The sequence below is a fragment of the Malaclemys terrapin genome, chromosome 2, assembly GCF_027887155.1.
Source record: "Malaclemys terrapin pileata isolate rMalTer1 chromosome 2, rMalTer1.hap1, whole genome shotgun sequence".
In the NCBI taxonomy this organism is placed as follows: Eukaryota; Metazoa; Chordata; order Testudines; family Emydidae; genus Malaclemys; species Malaclemys terrapin.
In genome coordinates this window covers 143,322,331-143,338,662 of record NC_071506.1, presented here as the reverse complement: position 1 = coordinate 143,338,662, position 16,332 = coordinate 143,322,331, and the positions used below count along the sequence as shown (strand labels likewise).

At 49.1% G+C, this 16,332-nt stretch overlaps 2 protein-coding genes across 5 annotated transcripts in view; one reads left to right on the top strand and one right to left on the bottom strand.

Annotated features, from left to right (window-relative positions):
- CKAP2L (cytoskeleton associated protein 2 like) overlaps positions 1-10,536 on the top strand; it is a 31,827-nt gene extending 21,291 nt beyond the window's left edge. The window contains exons 5-9 of the mRNA XM_054018096.1: positions 191-392; positions 2,706-2,861; positions 3,898-3,961; positions 8,623-8,818; positions 9,442-10,536. Coding sequence (XP_053874071.1) covers positions 191-392; positions 2,706-2,861; positions 3,898-3,961; positions 8,623-8,818; positions 9,442-9,658 — 835 coding nt within the window. The 3' untranslated portion in view covers positions 9,659-10,536. The remainder of the gene's footprint in view (positions 1-190; positions 393-2,705; positions 2,862-3,897; positions 3,962-8,622; positions 8,819-9,441) is intronic.
- Positions 10,537-11,364: 828 nt separating this feature from the next.
- LOC128831565 (cytosolic purine 5'-nucleotidase-like) overlaps positions 11,365-16,332 on the bottom strand; it is a 42,368-nt gene continuing 37,400 nt past the window's right edge. For 3 of the 4 annotated variants that reach the window (XM_054018100.1, XM_054018097.1, XM_054018101.1), the window contains 3 exons: positions 15,660-15,836; positions 14,956-15,057; positions 11,365-12,546 (listed from right to left, as the gene is read on the bottom strand). In XM_054018100.1, the coding sequence (XP_053874075.1) occupies positions 12,490-12,546; positions 14,956-15,057; positions 15,660-15,836 (336 nt within the window). In that variant the 3' untranslated portion in view covers positions 11,365-12,489. Of the gene's footprint in view, positions 12,547-14,955; positions 15,058-15,659; positions 15,837-16,332 lie in introns of those variants that run through there. The other variant, XM_054018099.1, reaches the window with a different exon arrangement.

Sequence of the window (16,332 nt, the reverse complement as noted above, 5' to 3'; positions counted from 1 at the left end):
TTTTAAAAAAGAGGGTTCTTTCCTAGCCTTCAATAGATCTTAGAATGTTTGTCATATCTGTTAGCTCTTTATGAGCAACACAGTGGACTCGACATATGACTAAAACAAAAATCAGAGCTGTAGCCCAGGGGATCGATTAGAACTGGTAATCTGATGTTGATGGCCTAACGATCTCTTTGCCCTTTGATAGGAAGCAACTGGAGCAGTGGTTGGCATCCAAAGGGAAATCGTATAAACGTCCACCCATGACACTGCCTGCTAAAAAGCCAACCAAGGAGATGATGAACCTGTCCTTCTGGAATGGCATGGAGAAGGAGGAGAAGAGAAAGCAGCTCTGCGTGACGGACAAGATCAATGGCATGTTGGCAGAGTGTCTGGAACTTGCTGAGAAGGTGAGGACCGAGCAGGAGTGGCTTTAACAACCTGCTCCTCTTAATGTGTTTTGGGAAACTGTTAGGCAGAGGTAGCTTGAGGCAACCCTAACTTGTCATACAGGGGCATGGTTTGTGAAGACTGCCTGCCCCAGCATGCAGCATTCTTTGTGCTCAGTGGCCTTACTGCTTGGATCTGGCCTGCCAGATGCTGCCACTGGATAACGGGATGGATCACTTGATAGTTGACCTGTTCTATTCATTCCCTGTGAAGCATCTGGCATTGACCACTGTCAAAAGACAGGATACTGGGCTAGACGGACCATCAGTCTGGCCGTTCTTATAGTTCTTATCAAGCATCCCTATTCTGCAGTGCCTCTGTAGTCAAGCTGAGGACCATTGCAATTTGGTCTTTGACACCTAAATTAGGTGTAGCCATCTGGGTTGGAGCAAACTGCCAGTACAGATCTAAGGCAAAATTGCAGTATCCATGATCTTGGAGGCAGTATTAGTGTCCATACTGAGCCAGTTTCTTTCCTACTAATGAAATATTAATGTTCTACTTAAGATTGGATGAAAATCTGTTGCTCAGATTCCATAGCCCACTGCAGTAAGAGATATAATTGGGATACTGTGGAGATTTAAGTTATGCAGCAGAGCAGCACTGAAATCTGTGCTAAAATGGGAATTTTACATCATTAATAGATGACAAAATAATTGATACGAGTGTTACCCATTATTTAAAATACCTTGTCACAATTTTTTTCTTGCTGCTCACGGTGCATTTGGTCCCAGAAACTTCCAAGTCCAGCATCATACCTTAACTTGTGTCTAAAGTTGTACATGCTTGAAGAACCTTACTGTTGTTGAATTTCATTGCTAGAAATGCCAAATGACTTTACATGAGCTGTATAGGTATTTATATAGTCCCCATTACCACAGTATCAGCCCAAAAACTAAATGTATCATCGCAACGCCCCTAGGATACATCTGTGACACTTTGGGGTTCAACCCAGACTGCCTGCCCCGCAACCCGAGGTGCCTTAAATGTTATGCTGCTATGGCTCACAGCTCAGACACCAACAGCTCACACACAGTCGTGCAGGTCACATCCTGCCTTCCACCATCCAGTGACCAACATTCTCCCAGTCCCGAATTTCCCCAAAGCTGTCTCCCTGCAGTGTCCAGCCCTCTCCTGGAGCACTTGCAGAGGTTAAGTTTGTTGCTCCTTTTAAAGAGACAATACACTACAACTCATTAATTTAACTGGGATTTGACAGACACTTAAATCACAGCACTGAACTGGTTTATAGTAAAAGTAAAACAAGTTTATTTAACAAAAGGACCTAGGATTAAGTGATAGCGGGTATAAGGAATAAAGATAGAAAGGATTACAAACAAACATAAAAATATGCTTTCTAATGACGTAAGACCTAATTTAACAAGCTACAGTCTTTGGTGAGGACTACCTTGAACGATCTTCCTTTTCCAGCAATGGTTGACTAGCTCTTATTCAGAATCCCCACACAGTCCAAGGTGCTTGTTTTCCTTGCCTCCTCAGGTGAAGGATAACTTTGGGATTCTCTGCCCTTTTCTCTATAGTCCAGTAAACCTTTGAAAAGTCTCTCAAACTTCAAGAGGCAGGAAGATTTCCTGGGGGCACAGTCTCCATCCCCCGATGAGATTAAGTGATCACTTTTTCCTCCACTTGCTCTGCCGATGGCTTTGATTGCCTGGCATGCAAATATGCTTTTCTTTGTCCTTTGTCACACCTTGCTTAATTTACATAGCAGGCACATTCAAGCAGGCGGAACTGCATTCCTTTGTCTGGAAAATACCTGTTTATCAACTCCCCCCATACCTGTCTTGTTTAAATACATTTTAATCATAATTCCAGCACATCTGTATAATCCTTTGTGGGTTGATCATACATACAGCATTCAAGAATATTAATGATTAGTAAGTTGTTAGTTTTTTAATGACATATTACGTGACACTTTTGGGGTATATATCCTGACAACAGTGTATTAGGTGTAGTGAGTATGTCAGACCTAATGAGTTGTTAACACACAGCTGTGAACCACCAATAGGCCTCTGTCACAACATTATCCTCATTTTGCTGATGAAAAACTGAGGCACAGAGAAAGTGAATGATTTGCCCAAAATCACCACAGTAAATATATGTCAGAACTGGGTATTTAACTGAGTTCCAGTCAGGTGCCTCAAATATAAGACCATCCTTCCTGTCCTTGAGGGATGTTAACCGTTAACCTTGTCAGTGGTTTTCGTCCATTCTAACCTGCACTTCTCTTCCTGATATGGCTGTTTTTGCAGGGTTTTCCTTCAGAGGAGCTCTTCACCACACTGTCCAGTATCCCAGAGGCAGAGAAGTTTGCCAAGTTCTGGATCTGCAAGGCAAAGCTGCTGGCTCGTGATGGCACCATTGACATGACTGGGTTGTATGAAGCAGCAGTTTGTGCTGGTGCTGCGGTGAGTGATTGCTCCACAAACTTCTCATCGGAACTTCCTCTGAATTCGCAAATGTCCCAGCTAGTTCTGGTGGCCTCGACATCAGCAAACCTCATTCAGATATTTCCTATCCCAGGAGGCTGGGGAAAACAGCGATGGTGACCCATCCTCTCCAATAAGCTAAACAAATTTTCTGGAGCTCAATAGCCAGATTTGGCTAGAGGGTGTGTGTTTGTGGCTAAACATATGAGTTGAATGTCTCTTTAAAGCTGCTTATATGGGGGTGAATAGACATACTGAAATGGCTACACTTCTAGCTTTAATTTTAGGTGAGGATGGTTGGTCAACTGTATAATTGTGTTCCTTTCTCCAAACACACAGGAGTCACTGAGACACCTGCTCCCCATCACAGTGTAGGAAGGAGGGCAATGTTAAGTTTTCCTTTCAACCAGAGTTTGGAAGTTGCCGTGGCTTGATGAAGGCAGAATAGTTTGGTGGGAGGCGCTGTGGGAGGAGTTATGGGCAGACTCTGCACAGCTGTCAATTTGCAGCCATAATATGTAGGTCTCTTATGCACTTGTACTATTTCTTGTCATATTCCATCTTCTCAAGCCCAGCCTGTTTCCACCTGGTGTCCCTGCAGACCCTGGCTTGTAGTCCTCTCAGGAGCATGGGATGGTGGCAGTTAATCTTTATTTTAGAAAGTCTGACATTGAGGTGTGTGACAGGCTTCCCCAGAAAACAGGAACATACTGTAGACACCAGAACTGTAAGGACACAGACCAAGTGTGGAGGGGGTGGAATGTTTCTCTTTTTGCTGACAGCATCTAGCAATCCAAGAACAGACTTCAGTCTGCTTACAAATATTTCCCCTCCTCTTTATCATTGATTCACCTTGGTTTGGCTGCCTGGTGTGGGGAGATGAGTTGTGATTTAATGGAATAGTGAGTTCCGAACACACTGTACTCTTTGGGACCCAAAGTCTTGGTTTGGATACTCACATTTTCCTAAGACAAGTGTGCTCTGACCTTAAAGTTCTCAATTGTTTTTCCTGCAGCCAATCCAGGAGCTGAGAGAAGTTGTTGTTGAGTTTTTGAAGAATACAGACAACGTATACCAAGGTAACCCATACTAAATGGAACTTAAGCCTTGACAAGGCTGAGCAAATGGTTAGCTGGGTGAAACTGGAAGAGCGCATGAATGGGAAAAGGTCCTCTGAAGAGGGATGATGTTTCCTGAGGAGTGCAGGATAAGGGTCACAGCTTTCTGACCTGGGTGCCTAAATTTGGGCATCAAAGTGCTCTGACTTTCATAGGCACTGAGCAACCCCCCTATCCCCTGAAAGCCAGGCTAGCTTGTTAAATCTTGAAAACGTAAGTCACATAGGCGCGGACTCCGTGGGTGCTCTATTGCCAGGGATCAGTAATTCCTAGGCAGCCCCGCCCCCACCATCCAGTTAGTAGACAGCTGCTGTGAGCTGTTCAACGTTTGTAGCTCCTGGGCTTGCTGCAGCAGAGGCTGACCCAACCCTGCTTCAGCCCTCGGTGGGGGAGGGGGGCCCTCCTCCAGGAGCCTCAGGGAGCTGCTCCAGCCAGGTCTAGGGGTGGGCAAGGGGGGAGTGCAGGGCTCCCTCTGCTCAGCAGAAGCCCAGCCTGATCAGCAGCAGTGAGACCATGCTCACCTGGGTGTTCCTGCCGCCTACCTAGATCTCCTGGGTAAGCTCCAGCTCCCAGCTGACTCCAACTGCAGGCAGCACTGGGTGAGTCCTGTTTCAGGCAGAGGGAGCCTGGCTGGAGTGGGGGTGCTGCAGTGTCAGGTGAGGGGGAGGGGAGTCCACCATGGGCGCAGTTTGGGGTGGGGGAGCCTGCAGAGTCATTGCCACTGCCTTTCCCCCATTTCTGCCAGTGCTGAGCTGCTCTGCTCTGCCTAGGTGGGGAAGTGTCTGTCCTCAGGGGTGCCATTTAAGGGGGGAAAACTGTCCTGCCCCCCCCCCCCCCCCCCCCCCGCCCAGATAGTAAAAATCTAGGGACAAATTTGTCTCTCTCATCCTCCCTTGCACACATGCATTCTTTATCCAAAATACTCATTTGGCACTGAAGTTAAATAGGTGTTAACAAAATCAGACAAAACAGTTTTTCAAAATCCCTTCCCCTCTCCTTTGCTCAATTTTCTGTCTTTTGACTCTTGTGAATATCATTTCACTAGTTCTCCTGGTATCATAGGCTTTGTCTGGACTAGCATTTGTCCTTCTTTTGTAATTGATTAGCATTTACAGTCAGATTGCCAATTGCTTGTTAAGTATCAGGACATGCCTCAGGCAAACCACAAAACTTTGTGCCCCAAAACAAACATTTGTGGAGAACCTCAATTTTCAACACAATTAGCATTTAGGATCAATTAGCTCAAATTCTAACTGGACCACCAACTCTAGTCTAGACAAAGCCAAAGCATGAGTCCCCTAGGCTAGGCAAGGCCTGGATCTTTAACATAAAAGGAGGCAACATAAATGTATCTTCCCTCCCCAAAACAAACATGCAAACAAAAAAAATCACCTAGGCCCCCAAATCTTCATGCCTTCTTTACACATCAGAGGAAAAACAAATGAAGGCACAGTCTCAGTTATTGCCCCTTTACAGATCACCTTTAAAAATGAAATTAGCCTTTGCAATCATAATTCCCCGAATTCAGGGTAACTGCTGACTTTGTGGGGCTGAAAGACTGGATCTGGGTGTGAAAATTTCTCCCTTTCCACCGTTGCAAGTACATATAGAACAGAGTGCTGGGAGCACAACAGAATAGGTTAGGGTAAGAGAAAACTGATTCAGGGAAATTGGCCCTCAAAAAAAATCTTGTCTTTGAAAATTACCACAGGGTTGGTTTAGTAGTCAAGATTTTTGAGGTTGTTTAAGTGAGATACAGTCCCACTGAAATAATCATGTAACATCCAAATTTTACACTTCTTAAACTTCTGATTTTTTTTTTTTTTTTTTTACACATACTTGGGGCTCAAACTATGGCTCTGATCCTGATATTACTCTCTCGGGATCAATTGTGGATAATTTCCACCACCCATTTCCATTTTGGGGAAGCAATAATTAAAAAGCTATTCAGGGACTGGGGTAGAATTTATGATGCAAGTTTAGGTCATCTGATCAAGAGGTTCCCAATATATGTCCTCCCTCTGCATTATGAGCTTTTTTTTCAAAATACTCTATTAATTCCACATGCACAATGAGATTATCTAGGTATGCCACAACAGGGGAAATGGTGCAAGTTTGGAATAATTTGGGTCAGGCATTCCTCAGATACTGGCGTTTTCTCTCTCTCTCTCTCTCTCCCCCCCCCCCCCCCCCCCCGAAGAAAACTTATAATATTCCAGTTGCTCTAAAACTGACATGCATAGTGAGATTATCTTGAACAATGGTATTCCACAACTGAAACTGAGGTAGAGGGGAACTCACCACCCAAAGCTATTGCGTTAGACTATTCATCTCTTTGGAGCATCCTAATTCATTTGAGCACACCCCACTGAATGGGCCATTCCACACATACAACAATACTCCTGTACTGCAGAGGGCTGTGCAGAGCCCCTTCCTTTACAATAGCTCCCTGAAGTAGGGAAGCTCCTGGAGGTCTCTGCTATTCTTTTTGCTGCTTCCAGCTAGTGGATGTGCTCCTCACAGCACATCAGTTACCATCCTCCTTTCTTCCCTTGACCCTTCCAGCGCTACCGGGGGAATGGTGAGGCCAGGAGGAGGGCAGAGCTGGTAGCAGATCATTCTCCTCCCATAGGTGCCCTCCAGTCATGCCCCCTCACTAACACCTCTTCCTCAAGAAACAAGGGAAATTAACTGCCCAAAAACATGGTTAATGCAGGTCTTGTTTACACTACAGTGCCTTTGCCAGTATAGCTATGCCAGCTAGACTCGCCCCTGCTTAGTACCCTCTTCAACTCAAGAAATGTGTTTCAGATTCCTGCTGGCACTGCCAGTCTGACGTGCTTTCTCTGGCTTGTCAGATTGGGTTTATATCTGCTGGTGAACCACAGCGCCTCATTAGACTGCTTCCCAGGCTGGTGAACCAACTGTGGTTCATTAATTTTATATCGGTGTAGCTCCACTGATTTCATTGGGATTGCTCCTGATTTACATTGCTACAAGTGAGGAGAGAATCAGGCATAGGCACCAACTCCGTGGTGCTCCAGGGCTCAACACCCATGGAAAAAAATAGTGGGGGTGGTCAACATCTGCCAGCCACAGCTGTTCAGCTGGGCCACTGTTCGGCAGCTGCATGGGGCCTCAGGAGTGGGGGCAGGAAGAGTCGGAGTGTGGGTGGGACCTCGAGGGAGGGGGTGGAGTGGAGGTGGAGCACCCACCTGGAAAAATAAGTCAATGCCTATGGAAGGTCATGCTATAGGCAAGGGGATAGAAACTAACAACACAGTCTGTTGAATACAATGCTCCCTTAAGTCTGACCATGCAACATGTACTTGCATATGGGGCTGGAATAGGCCCTATGTGGAAGGGTAAAGGATGCAATTTCAGGCGTTACAGGGCAGGACAGCAAAGATTTCAGATTTTCTCCACCTATGGGCAGCAGAAAGGTATGCCTGGGAATCCTGGACTTGTACATTTAGTTTCCTGTGATCGTTAAGAGATGAAGTGCAGGTTTCTCAGTGCAAATGCAATGGGGGAGAGAAGCAGTGACAACCATTCTCAAGAAGATAAGAGAAGATGATGACTCTTGTCCCACCCCACCCTCAAGCCTCTGCTGGTCTTCTAATCAAACAGCCAGCCCCAGCAGTATATCTGGTATCTAGGCACCCACTTTCTAATCTGTTCATCCTTCTGAGGGACATGAATGTGCTTAGTGCTCATAACTGAATGAGTCACTAACTGAAAATGCTCTGTAAAGGTGACTTGCCAAGGAAAAATAAATAGAGGTCTGTCTTTTTGCTGCTTTGAGATAAAGGCCTCAGGTTTTTAAATATTTGTCATGCTTGTTTGTCATCTTAGTATCGGGACCACCAAATCTGTTTTTTCTGGAGGTCTCAGATGTGAATTAAGAGCTTTCCAATCATGGGGAAGTGTTGCTAAATCTTAATAGAGAACTCTTTTCTCCCATTTGTTTTTAGGTTGTTTGGGTTAAATAGAGGTTACAGTTGGAATAAAATTCCATTTCCCCTCTCAGCTAATCAGCTGTCACTTCCTTGGTGTTTGCTATAATACATCAATTTCTCCAAAGATCCATAGTGCTTTCCAGTGTAGAGAAGATACATATTGTATAGATGTTATGGCCAGAAAGGGCCATTGTGATCCAGGCAGGAGATTATCACCCTTTGATTTCACTGTCAAGTCCAATAATTTGTGGTTGCACTACAAGATATCTCTGTAGGAAAAGATTTCCAATCTGGATTTAAAGACTCAAGTGCTGATGAATTTATCCCATCCCTTGGAAAGCAGTTCTGGGGGTTAATTTCCATCCCTGTTAAACGTGTGCTTTTTTTTTTTCCAGGGTGAATTTTTCAAAAATCCGCTTCCTAGTATTTCTAAAAACAGAAAAACCTTCCTTAGCGGTGCCTCACTCCATCCCAGAGAAGGACCCACGGCCAGTTCTCTTCTTTTGCAAGTCACTGTTTGCTAGAACAGATTGAAAACTGGCTTCTTCCAAAGTGTTGCATTACCATAACCCTACTCGAGCTTGCAGCTTCCTTCCTTCCCTCTTTAAGCCAAGTTGCGGCCACAAAACTTGGAATTGACCTGCCCTTTTTCTTCCTTTCCAGGGGTCTCTGCACACCCTTCTGCTGAAGTCAGCTCTCATATAGTGGAGGATGCAGCTGAACAGCCGGTGCTTCAGGGGCCCAGAACTCCTTGCCCTGGCATGAGAGAGCAGGTTGTGGCAACTCCACAGTCCAGTTTAAGGTTCTTGACTAGCAAGCCAGTCTCCTCGGTCAAGTTACAAGTTGTCCCCGTACCCAGGTAAGAACCTGTAACCTGCAGTTCAAGCTGCTCTTATCCCTGCTGTTGTATATTGTTCCTCACTTCCAGTGATCAAACCTTTCTACCTGTTGCCATCAGCCAGCATGTCACTAGCCAAGAGATCTGCCATGCTTCTGCCATCAGTGTGTGGGGTCATGGGGCGGGTGTTTGGCTTCTTGTCTTGCTTTTGAGCTTTGCAGAGTGTTGATCCTGCAGTGTCTTGATTATGGCTGCAACTACATCAGCCCTGAGGTCTGTCTTGCTTGTTTCTAGGTCAGCAAAATGTGGGGAAGACCTTAAAAAGGATGGTGGACAGGGGTGGGCAGAGTAGCCATCAGCACAATGAGCCCTGCAGAGCTGTGGTAGCCCTGATTAGTGATTTTTTTTTTTAAGGGGGAGACTGATCTGAAGGAAGCCTCAGTGAAGGGATCCATGTTGTAGCCTTTCAGATGGGAGTGGGCCTTTCGTTGTGGGTAGGGGAAATCCTCCCCAAACCTCTCCTGCTTTATAGTGCTGTGTCTTTGTCCAGGGTCTATGTGTGGGAGACCAGACCAGGGCAATGGGACTCTTCAACCAGCCAAGCTTCTGCTAAGTGGCTCTTTCTCCTCTTCTACTCTTTGCAGAATGAAGGGACTGTCTGATATGCAAGACTTGAAATTCTTAACCCCGGTGCGGCGTTCTCTGCGGATAGAGCATGCCATATCCCGTTACCCAGAGATGCTGAAGGAACATGACACCGTAGTGTCTTCCCTTGATGAAATAATGGCCATGGAGGATGTGAGCCAGATTGTGTTTCGTAAAAATGAGGCCCTGCTGGAAGAGGAGGAGCTGGAGCTTTAGGCTGGTGGTGTCCACAAGCTTCATGGCCTTCTGTTATGGGTTCCTCTGTCCGGGGTGAAAGTAACCTAAAGGACTTACCGGTACTCCAGAGTCCTGTGGAGGGGGACGCCCCCCTGCACCCCAATCAATGCTGACAGCATCCCCCCCCACCCCATTGACACTGACACTGTGCCCCCCACCAGCTGACGGGATGCCACAGGATAATCGGCGAGGGCACGCAGGGCTGCACTTATTTATACGCTACAATACAGGACATTCGCTGGCCACCCCACCCCCCGGAATCCTACTTGCATCTGGTCTGATTCTCGACCTGCTCCCTGACCTGTGGGGGACCAGCACTTCTGCCCCCATCCAGAGATCTAGCCCCATGGCAGGCCGGGCTCAGACAGGCCCCTGAGATGATGCTCCCCGGCTGGGCCTTTTGTACCGAGCTGCACTGCCCAAACCTTGGGAGTTTTCCAGATAAACCCAGCGCAACCTGAGTCCCTCGGCGTGAGGCTTCCTCCCTTTCCAGGAAGGGGACGACCTTCCCCATGTCCTTCCCTGGAATGTCTCCCCTGAGCACCCGGGGCAATATATACCACATTCCTACATGTTTCCCTAAGTCTCCTGCATGTTTCCACTGCCCCCCAAAGCCGGTGGCTCAGCTGTGCTCACAGCTGCCCAGTCACTCAGGCCGTGGGGATGGAAGGTAACAATCGTCCCGGCCCAGCGTCTGGTTGGAAAGAAAACACGCTGGCTAAAACTATCCCCTGCCTGGCAAGCAATGGAAGTTGCCTGACTAAAGGGGAGGCCTGTAAATATACTGGGGTAAATGTGTAATTTCCTTTCTACAGTGTTACTACTCTTAATAAATGTACATACCCTGTGCCACAGTATGACCTAGTGCATTGCATACTGGCCTGGGACACAAGGTAGCTGTTTTTGGCTCTACTCCTGACCTGCTGGGTGACCTTGAACAAGTCACTTCACCTGTCTGTGCCTCTGATTCCCCATCTATAAAATGGGGGAGAATAATACCGACCTTTGTAAAGTGCTGTGAGCTCAATGGATGGAAGAGCGCTATCTAAGACCAAGGTGGTGGTACTGTGATGAATAAATTAATGCTGAATACTTTGAGCCATTAAATAGCAGAATAGCAGGGTCCTGATGAGCCAAGAGGGGACACCAGAGCAAAGCAAAGACCTTGCAAAGAGGCCCTGGGCTCTAATCCCACCACATGAGCAGGGCTTCTCAGCACAACTAATGTTGGCACTTCCAATAGCCTTGTGCCTCTTAAAAGGGTGCAGGAAAACTCTTAGGATTTGACTTGGAGCAGCTGGTTTGGCTGCAGGACCTCCCACTGCCACAGCAGTGCAGTATTTCAGTGACCAGTGAGGAAACTTCTTCTAAACTCGTGGTGACTAAATATTTCTAAAGCATCTTGTCTGCTCAATACATGTATGGTCCCAGTCTCCACACTGAGTTGGGGGACACATATCAGACCCTCTCCCCCCAAAGACAGTACCCAGGGGTCTTACTTTGTAGTGTCTTTAATTTAAAAATATATATATACAATATCCTTAAAACTTCTCCCACCCTAGTCAAATTCCTCCATACGCAAAGAGCTGCCTGTGTGCTTTGAGCCATGAAAGTCAATGCAGGAGCAGCTCTGCACACAGTCTAGGGTGCTCAGACCTAAAGGAACCTCCATCCCCCCCCCCCCCACACACACACACACACACTGTATTCTCCATCCCCTTCTACCTGTGGATGTAGGGCCCTCTCAGCACTATTGCAGGGAGAGCTGGTATATACACTTGGATGCTGCTGTGATCTGGATGCCTGTTCACTCTGAGATGGTCTTTGCACCACTGTGGTAGCTGACTTGATTTAAATTTACAATCAGGAACTTTCTGCCCTGCTCTGGAAGGCTGCAGTGCTAGGGCACACCTGCATTTCCAGTGGATCCATCATTTAGCACCAAAGGGAAGAAGTATGGAGCTTGTGACTTTAAACTTCAGTCAGGTTTGAGCCTTATTGGGACAGTTTGGATTCTTTTATTCCCTGAACAGACCTAGGACAACCTTCATGCACAAGCCTTTAAAAACGGTACTCCGTTTGTGGGAGGGGGTTGGGCACTATCAAGCATCCCTGCTGATATAAATGCAGTAGGGCTGCAGAGTGTTTCCTGAAGGAGGAGCTGGGATCCCAGCTCAAAAGAAATCTAGCTATTCAATATATACTGAATGAGAGTTCACATTGCCTTGTGGGGGTGTGGAGGCAGAGGGCACAGACCAGCACTGCCTGCTCCAAGCCCTAGCATCCAGGTTCAGCCACAATCCCCAGGGAATCAGAGCTTTCTTTTCCCATCCCATGTAAGAGCAGTGGAATCGGGCAGGGTCACTAGCTCCTGGCTTGTAAGGGCTGAGTATCTGACTTCAGGAACCCCACCACTGTAGTAGACACACACAAAGCAACAACTGCTACATGCGTCAACCTAGCAAAGGAGAAGTCAGTGGGGACTGGACAGAGAAACTAGCATACCACAGACTTCTAGTGCACCAGCAGTGGCCTCTTACCCTTCCCTGGCTGCTAAAAGCCTTTCTGCCTCAGAGGGCATGAACTGTCTCCACTGAATCAACCAATCCCTGGAGGAAAATGCAAACAACTGCTGGATTCCAAAGGGCCCCCTTAGGCACTGGTGGCTAAGGCTAGACTGGCAGGGATAGTTGGCATCCAGTGTTTCTTTTCAGAACACTCCCGTTTCACAGGATTTTGATGCCTCAGAAAAATGCTTTGTTCTGGGTTTGGCGGCTGCCGTCCAGTCAGCAATCCGCCCGTGGCCCGGCTCAGTCATCGTCGTCCTCCTCAGCCTTGTCAGTGTCCTGAAAAATGCCTCTGAGGTTCTGGAATGAGAGACGGTTGCACTGCCTGAGAGCTGTGTCCACGTCACTGCTGTTCTAAAACCCCATTCTCACAGAGTAGAGTCAGATCCTGCCCTTGGACACAAGACCTGCCCAACTGCTAGTTCTGGTTTTCCAAACTGTAGAGCCACCACTTCCCTGCTGTGCCCTGTGTGTCCTTACTCAGCAGCAGGCAAGGGCCTCCAAACCTCTCCGCTGCGCTTTTCAAGGTGACACAGCAAGCCTGATGCACAGGCTGCTCTGCAGCAGTGAGGGAATGCTGGGCTGGAGGCTGTGCACATTCCTGCTGCAGCCAGGCTGCTGCTGGAGACACAGCCCACAGTGGAGCCCTGCACAGGACTATATTTTTAATGCCACTCCTCACTTCATTTAAGTATTAAAACTCTAGCCCACAGCTACACTGGGTCTAGGGCAACCTGCTATATTTGCCCCTCAAATCTGGGGGGAGAGCTTCAAGTTTTCTGAGTTACTGAACATTTAAAGGACAAAAGACAGCAAATCTGAGCTGCGTTGAACATCTCCCCAAGCCATGAGCATGGGCCTGGGTAAGCTGACCCAGCAGCATCTGGCTAACCTGATTTGATTTGTGTGTATGATGCACCAAGTCAAAAAGGAGATCAGGGAGGTAGTAGAAGGCCTGGGTCACTAAGCCCTGCAGTGCTCAGCTCAAAGCTTTGCTGGAGAACTACAGTGACGGACACTAAAGAGCCCAAAGAGAATTGTAGCTTCCTGTCTAATCCAAAGGCAGCCAGTGGCCTAACTTGAGAACTAGAGGCAATTGGCTGATTTCCTCCTGCTCCGCTGCCCCATCGATCTCACGTTACTGGCTGTGAAGCAGTGTTTCTGCAAAGGTGGAGGCACAAGCATTTCCCACAGGGTGTGGGCAGGGAGCATTTCTTCAGGTGCATCACAGCCTTTGCAGCCCCTGGCTCCCATCACATGACCTGGCCTGAATCCCCAAATCATCTTGACTTGTGAGGGCAGGTTGGAGTGACACTGCAACCCATTCTAATTAGGAACCGTCTGCCTTCAGTGCACCATCCCCTGGCTTTTAATTAGGAGGGATATTTGCATGAAAACAGGATATTTCCTGCTCTGGCTGCTTTTCCACACCAGGAGCGGGACTAAGGCAGTTTGAGGCCCCTGTCATGCAGATGGCTCAAAGGAGCCCAGCACCCAGGACATCCCCAGCAGTCTGAGTGGGGTGGCTGCAAGCTGGCTGGCGCCATGGCTTTAAGGAAGCCCAGCTGCAGATGTAGCTAGGGCATGGCCCTGTCTTTGGTTGCTCTGCCAGCCTGCCCCTGGGGTCAGTCATTGTGCTGGGAGGTTGGTGCTGCCTGTTAGGAGATAGACACAGCACGTTCTCAGGGAGAGCACTTTGGCTCATCCCTTGTTGCTTTACCTGAATGGAAGGGGCGAGGGCTGAAAGCTGGGAGTGTGTAAGGGTCTAACTTGGCTCAATGACTTGTTTGCTCACTGACAGCTGCCTTGGCCACGCTGTGCTGCAGTACCTGTTGCCAGAGAACAGGCCCAGCGGGGCTACCTGGGCAGAACGGTTGCAGGCATCATTACCGGCCAAGTGCTGTGCAAAAGCCCAACTCGGTGCGGTCCAAGAGCCAAGATCCAAATGCATCTGATCAGCTCAGAGAGCAGTTCCCGCTCTGGGGCTGTATTGAGTTCACTGCTGGCCCAGCCCATTTAGCGCCTGAGGCTGCTGCGCGCGGAGTCTGGTACACAGTCTGTGCCTTTCGGGAGCTGCTGCATTAGTTTTGCTAGACGTGTTTACTCTTCACACCATGGCTGAGGTATGCTCGGCCCTGCCCCACAAGGGCTACCACAACCCTCAAAGGTCAGATAGAAGGGTGGAGAGAGCTGGTCTAGCCAGCACTGGTCAGGAAATCCACCAGGGCTAGCTGCAGCGCTAGTGTAGACTGGCACAGGCTTTACCCACTCTGGGCAGGGGAAGAAGGCCCATGCCCACTCCAACTGCTGCTACCATCCGTGGAGCTGCAATGGTGGGAGGCCTTTGGAAAAAGCTAGAGCAGCCCCAGCTTCAGGGTGCTGATGACATGGCAGGGGCTGCTTGTTGGCTAGGACACGCTCAAGGAGTAGCCTGTGGGCTGGATGCAGGGTGGCTGGGCAGACAAGGTGGGCAGTGAGGGGCAGCACGAGCCCAGTAGAGAAGCTGATGCCCCCTAGTGGTGAGGAGAGGGAGGGGGAAGCTGGGAGAGATCAGCCCAGAGGGTGAGAGGAGAGAGAAGCCAGGTGCAATGAACGTAGAAGGTGGAAAGGTCGGAGGTGAAAGAGCACAAGGTCAACAGTGCAGCCACCCCCAGGCAGGGAGAAGAGAAGCCCCGGAGGCGCTCGGCAGTGTTACCGACACCCACCCACCTGGTGGCCGTGGAAGCTGAGCTGGTGCAGCCGATGCCCCGTTAACAAGCCCGACTCCCTGAGCTCCAGGTGCACGTGCTCTACAGTCGATTCATGCGGCATCTGTGGACGCAGGGAGGGCATTTGCACACAGATTTTGGGCCCTGAACTTTGTTTCCCAGGAGTGAGCCTGAGCTTCTCCAGCTCTACACTGCCCTGGGTTGGGGCCCCACCTCGTGAGCTGTACCAGGGTAGATCTACGGAAGCAGCGACAGGATGGACCCAGTGGTCTCTCCCCCCATGCCTAGAGGCACCTCCCAGCCTTTATACATCTCTTTCCATAGAGGGCTTCAAAAGCATCTCCCACATATTAATGAAGCCTCACAAGAGGGGTCAATAGCAGCATGCCCGCTGAAGAAACTGAGGCCCAGAGAGTCCCTGGCAGGGCTGGGAATAGAGCCCAGCTCTCCTGGCACCCAGCTCAGTGCCTGAACCACAAGGCCTTTCTTGCCCTCAGCAGTGCCAGCTGCATCCTGGCCTAGGGCAAACCTGATCCCATTGGATGGCCTTGTTGAGTTGCCCTCTGGACAATGGCCAAGCTCCCAGGACAGGCCAGCCAGACTGACCCAGGGCAGAGTCCTGGCCATCATCTCCCTCTCTAACCTAGGCTCCCTGTGGACCCAGCCCATCTCCTTGCCCTGGATTTGCCCTGGCCAAGTGCGTACCAGCACAGGCGGTGCACGGAACAGGTAGCTGAAGGGGTAGTAGAGGAAGTTGATGAAGGAGGCGGCGTAGAGGTCTGCATAGCGCATCAGCTGGTTGGCAAAGAGCGTCTGGCGGGAACCACAGCGGAAGAGGCTGCCCATCTTCCCGTAGCACATGTCCATCTCGTGGGTGACTTTCTGCAGGAGACAGCAAGTGAGTCAGCATGGCCTGAGGCCCAGCCCTGCCCTGGCTTCCCAGGGAGGAGATGGGGGCCTGTCAGTGTAGGACCCTTTTTTAAATGGAGAGTCAGATATAGGACAGACACTGCAACAGAGACATCAAAACAGGCACAGGTGCACGCTCCAGGGGACTGGCCAACGCTCAGGGCTATGTACCACAAGGCCCAACAAAGTCTAGGGAATCCCTGCCAGGGACCCCCAGACCCTACTGTGTCAGGCTCTGCCTGCTTCCTCCAGTGCTAGCCCCTCCGGGCCAGGAAGCTCAAACATCACCACAGCAGAGAGTCGCTCTTCTGCCTGGCAGAGGTAGCTCAGATTTTGCTGCCCCTTTGGCACCAGCCTGGCACTTACGATGTTCATTCCTTTTGCCCCTCCATGCAGAGATCAGCTCCGGCAGCAGAGGATTTGGGTGCCTGCTTCTGCAGAGCAGAGACACAGCACCAGCAAACAGCAG